Genomic DNA, 5747 nt, shown 5'->3' on the forward strand with positions numbered 1-5747 from the left:
TTTGTGGTCATTTTGTGTCTCTTTGTGGTTGTTTTGTGTCACTTTGTGGTTGTTTTATGTCTCTTTGGTCATTTTGTGTCTCTTTGTGGTCGTTTTGTGTCTTTGTGGTCGTTTTGTGTCCCTTAGTGGTTGTTTTATATCTCTTTGGTCATTTTGTGTCACTTGTGGTTGTTTTGTGTCTCTTTGTGGTCGTTTTGTGTCCCTTAGTGGTTGTTTTATATCTCTTTGGTCATTTTGTGTCACTTGTGGTTGTTTTGTGTCTCTTTGTGGTCGTTTTGAGTCTCTTTGTGGTCGTGTTGTGTCTCTTTGTGGTCGTTTTGTGTCTCTTTGTGGTCGTTTTGTCACTTTGTGGTCGTTTTGTGTCTCTTGGTGGTCGTGTTGTGTCTCTTTGTGGTCGTTTTGTGTCTCTTTGTGTGTCTTTGTGGTCATTTTGTGTCTCTTTGTGGTTGTTTTGTGTCACTTTGTGTCTCTTTGTGGTCGTTTTGTGTCACTTTGTGGTCGTTTTGTGACGCACATACCCCAGTACATGCTTTATGGTGAGCATGTGAAACAGTCTAATAATTAATTTGTTGAAGAGGATAAAAATCTGTTCACTCCATGTGGGGAATAAACACACAACCCTTTAATTGACAGCCCCATGCTCTACCGATGAACATGCTATCGACACATGAACAACTTAAATTATCAAACAAAATTGGCCTGATGCCAGACTTATGTGCCGACCCCTGCGCTAGACTATCGTTTTGTTTTCTCAAGATCTTAAATTAATTATGCCCATATTTCATTATCTTGTAAAAATGATCCCATTATCTCAGAAAAACAGCTTTTCTTATTTCGAGATAGTGACATAAAAAATCTGGAAATCTTGAGAAAACAGATCAAAGTAACCCACTATCACGGGAAAACTGAGTAAAATAATGGATGAATTTATGGCCGTTTAGGGCTTCAGTACTGCGGAGATAAACTCAGACTTGTCTCCTTCAAATTATTGATTTTGAATTACTTAATATTCCAAAAAGAAACGCAGAGAGAAAGAAGTTACACTTCACCATCAATGTGTTGCTTCCCGTCTGCTGGTTTCTGCTTCTTTATTTAAAACACAGGGTTATTTTCAAACCTTCACTCGTTATACTCTTCTACATTCGTTAAATCTTGACTCTGGCTTGAAGGGAAGTTCCTGTAATCTGACTGCTCAACAATGCGTCAGGCACTTGGGTTGAAACATACAAACGCCTTCACTCGTGTTGGAAATGAATTATTTATTGTCTCAGATCCTCCTGCAGCAGTTTGAACAGACTGAACATGTCGACAAAATGCAAAAGATCCATCCATACATCTATACCTGCTTATCTGTGCAGGGTCGCAGGGGGCTGCAGCCAATCCCAGCTGCCAGTGGGCGAGAGGCAGGATCCACCCTGAACAGGTCGCCGGTCCATCACAGAAAAATAAAAAAGATGTCTTAAATAAACATCATACAGTCGTATACAAAAGTTTAGGCACCCCTGACAATTTGCATGATTTTCATTTATAAATACATAATTGGGTGTTTATTTTTTTTAATTTTGAGCTATCAAATCTGCATCAAACGACGATTTTGCATAAATTTGGACCCCCAACAGAAATATCACATCAATATTTAGTTGAGCTTCCTTTAGCAGAAATAACGGCCTCTAGACGCTTCCTCTAGCCTGTAATGAGTGTCTGGATGAAGGTATTTTGAACCATTCCTCCTTGCAAAACATCTCCAGTTCAGTTAGGTTTGATGGTTGCCGAGCGTGGACAGGTTGCTTCAAATCTCCCCACAGATTTTCAATGATATTCAGGTCTGGGGAACGTTGTACTTGTTCCTCTGCATAAACGCCAGAGTAGATTTTGAGCAATGTTTGGCTCGTTGTCTTGTTGAAATATCCAGCCCTGGCGTAATTTCGACTTTGTGACCGATTCCTCTACATTATTCTCAAGTATCTGCTGATATTGAGTGGAATCCATGCGACCCTCAACTTAAACAAGACTCCCAGTACCGGCACTGGCCACACGGCCCCACAGCATGATGGAACCTCCACCAAACCTAACTGTGGGTAGCAAGTGTTTGTCTTGCCGCCGTGCATAACGCCCCTTGTTATGACCAAATACTCCATCTTTGTTTCATCAGTCCACAGCACCTTCTTCCAAAATGAAGCTGGCTTGTCCAAATGAGCGTTTGCAGACCTCAAACATTTATCTGTTTGTGGCGTATGTGCAGAAAAGGCTTCTTCCGCATCACTCTCCCGTACAAGCTTCTCCTTGTGCAAAGTGCGTTGAATTGTTGAACGATGCACAGTGACACCATCTGCAGCAAGATGATGTTTTAGGTCTTTGGAGGTGGTCTGTTTCTTTCACCATCCTTTGCCTTTGGCTCTCCGATATTTTACTTGGCCTGCCACTTCTGGCCTTAACAAGAACTGCGCCTGTGGTCTTCCATTTCCTCACTATGTTCCTCACAGCGGACGCTGACAGCTTAAATCTGTGCGATAGCTTTCTGTAGCCTTCCACTAAACCATAATGTTGAACAATCTTTGTTTTCAGGTCATTTGAGAGTTGTATTGAGGCCCCCATGTTGCCACTCTTCAGAGGACAGTCAAAGAGAACAACAACTTGCAATTGGCCACCTTAAATACCTTTTCTCCTGATTGGATGCACCTGTTTATGAAGTTCAAGGCTTAATGAGCTCACCAAACCAATTGTGTGTTCCAGTTAATCAGTGCTAGGTAATTACAGGTATTCAAATCAACAAAATGACAAGGGTGCCCACATTTATGCACCTGTCTAATTTTGTTTTGATTGCATATTGCACATTTTCAACCTCTTTTCATTACTGAAATATTACATTTATTCATTTAGCTGACGCTTTTATCCAAAGCGACTTGCAATTGCTCTACATGTCAGAGGTCTCACGCCTCTGGTTAAGTGTCTTGCTCAGGGACACAATGGTGGATGTGTCACAGTGGGGAATTGAACCCAGGTCTCTCACACCAAAGGCATGTGTCTTATCCACTGCACCATCACCAGCCCCGAATTATTGTTTATTACAGTGTCTTTCAATTATTTGATAACTCAAATTAAATTGCTGATCCAAAAACCTAATTATTTATCAATTAAAATCATGGAACTTGTCAGGGGTGCCTAAACTTTTTCATACGACTTCATCACTCTAACTGACACCTTACAGACAGAGATGAGGATAGTGTCACAGTGAAGATCATGTGCTATAAGATTTAATATGCGATTTACATAACACACAGTACTATCTAACATCAGGCTTTAATAAACTATTTAAACACTGGGTTTTATATGAAGGGAATACTATAAAGAGAAGAGGATACATAACAAGAGAAGCTGTGTCCCAGATGTAGGACTGCACACTGAGTCCAAGCAGGTTCTGAGTCTGCGTTGTGTTCAGGTGTGTACACGCTACTGTACGCTACCCGAGACCACTTACTCAGGCTGTCCTCTCTGCCCTCAGTAGTGGAGGATACGGCTAACCCTCACAGACGGTGGCCCAGAATAAACATCCATAAATCCACTAAGAGATCAGAGAAAGACGCTGCAGAAGCTGCCCGAGAAGTTTTCTTCAGCATCTCAGTAAATCCAGCGAGAGCTGTCTGTACATCCATGCTAACAGGAGATGCTAATTCAGCTACTGTTAATGGAGACCGTTTGACTGACGGGGACCAAATACAGGCTAAGAAGAGAAGAGCAGCACCGACCCTGCAGCTGACATGACAGCAGCACAGCTGACCTCGCTCTCCTGATGGCTTTAATCTTTTCTGTCGTCTTTTTGGTTCCTAAACAGGCCGATATGTTGGTGTTAGCATGTTAGCATCTACCAGATTAGCAGCAACATTTTTGACTTCCTGTATTTTCACACAAAAGTCAAAAGAAATAAAGTAGAAGGACCAGAAGTCCACGGAAAAACCTCAGAGATCCACTTTAAAATACAAAGACGGGATTAAAATCAGTGGCCCGCAGGAGATGTTAAACCCCGCCCCCCTGCAGACAGTCTGGATATATGTTGTGTGGAACCGGGACTCGCTGTCTGCGTCCTGGTCTTCAGTCGCTCATCTCTCCCAGCGAGTCTTCTTCAGTCTGTCGTCCAATCACTTCCAGGTGCATCGTCTTCTTCTCCGCCTCCTTCTGTGGTTTCTCTGATTGAGCGTACCAGGGCTGAGGGGTGGAGCTATTGCAGGTCCGGCCTCCTCTGCGGAAGCCTCCTCTGCCGGCTCGGACCAGCCCCCAGCCCTGAGGCTGGGCTTCAGAGCTGCCCTCCTGGACGCCCTTGATCTGGTCCAGCTCCTTGGCGCTGAGAGACGACATCCTGACGGGAACCGTGTTGCCGAACTTGGAGTAGTTGACGCAGTAACGGCCGTCCTCCTCTGTCATGATGGAGACGAAGCGCCTCCCCCACAGGATCTCCTCGGGGGTGTAGGAGGTTCGGGCCTGCATGGTGATCCCTGTTGTCTCCACCACACCTACAAAATAAGAGAACATTGAGTAGTTCAGACAGAACTGAATGAGTACTTATTACTGTGGATCCACATTGACAGGATCCAGGTGTTCCCGACCTTCCAGGACGACGATGATCTCCAGGTCTTCGGAGGCCAGGGACTGGGCGGAGAGCTCGTACAGAGGACTCCCTCTCTCTATGGTGTGGCTGACGATCAGAGGAGAAACCAGGAAGATGCCGTTACTCCGCAGAGGGTTCTCCACCTGGATGTCCAGCTGGCACACCGGGATCACCTCGCCCTCCGCCGTCACCGTCCGCCGGATCACCTGAAAGGGAGAACTTCAGTCTTAACACCCAAACACAGAATCAGTACCAGAAAACATGAAGCTACAGCAGCAGCTGGTTAGCTTAGCATAGCATAAAGACTGGAAACAGCTAGCCTGGATTTAGACAGAGTGTCTGTGGTCGTTTTGGTCTCTTTGTGGTCGTTTTGGTCTCTTTGTGGTCGTTTTGTGGTTGTTTTCTGTCTTTTTGAGGTCGTTTTGTGGTCGTTTTGGTCTCTTTGAGGTTGTCTTTTGGTTGTTTTGGTCTCTTTGTAGTCATTTTGGTCTCTTTGTGGTCATTTTGTGGTTGTTTTGGTCTCTTTGTGGTCATTTTGTGGTTGTTGTGTGTCTCTTTGAGGTCGTTTTGTGGTTGTTTTGTGTCTCTTTGAGGTCGTTTTGATCTCTTTGTGGTTGTTTTTGTCTCTTTGTGGTTGTTTTGTGTCTCTTTGTGGTTGTTTTGTGTCTCTTTGTGGTTGTTTTGTGGTTGTTTTGGTCTCTTTGTGGTTGTTTTGTGTCTGTGGTTGTTTTGTGTCTGTGGTTGTTTTGTGTCCGTTTGTGGTTGTTTTGTGTCCGTTTGTGGTTGTTTTGTGTCCGTTTGTGGTTGTTTTGTGTCTCTTTGTGGTTGTTTTGTGTCTCTTTGTGGTTGTTTTGTGTCTCTTTGTTTTGTGTCTGTGGTTGTTTTGTGTCTGTTTGTGGTTGTTTTGGTCTCTTTGTGGTTGTTTTGGTCTCTTTGTGGTTGTTGTGTGTCTGTGGTTGTTGTGTGTCTGTGGTTGTTTTGTGTCTCTTTGTGTCCGTTTGTGGTTGTTTTGGTTTCTTTGTGGTTGTTTTGTGTCTCTTTGTGTCTCTTTGTGGTCGTTTTGTGTCTCTTTGTGGTCGTTTTGTGTCTCTTTGTGGTCGTTTTGTGTCTCTTTGTGGTCGTTTTGTGTCTCTTTGTGGTCGTT

At 43.9% G+C, this 5747-nt stretch overlaps 1 protein-coding gene across 2 annotated transcripts in view; it reads right to left on the reverse strand.

Annotated features, from left to right (window-relative positions):
- Positions 1-3054: 3054 nt before the first annotated feature.
- The window catches only part of kcnj11l (potassium inwardly rectifying channel subfamily J member 11, like), a 7062-nt gene continuing 4369 nt past the window's right edge, over positions 3055-5747 (reverse strand). For both annotated transcript variants that reach the window (XM_046038232.1, XM_046038230.1), the window contains exons 5-6: positions 4602-4809; positions 3055-4508 (exon numbers count right to left, since the gene is read on the reverse strand). In XM_046038232.1, coding sequence (XP_045894188.1) covers positions 4090-4508; positions 4602-4809 — 627 coding nt within the window. In that variant the 3' untranslated portion in view covers positions 3055-4089. The remainder of the gene's footprint in view (positions 4509-4601; positions 4810-5747) is intronic.

Source organism: Micropterus dolomieu, linkage group LG22 (assembly GCF_021292245.1).
Source record: "Micropterus dolomieu isolate WLL.071019.BEF.003 ecotype Adirondacks linkage group LG22, ASM2129224v1, whole genome shotgun sequence".
Lineage (NCBI taxonomy): Eukaryota > Metazoa > Chordata > Actinopteri > Centrarchiformes > Centrarchidae > Micropterus > Micropterus dolomieu.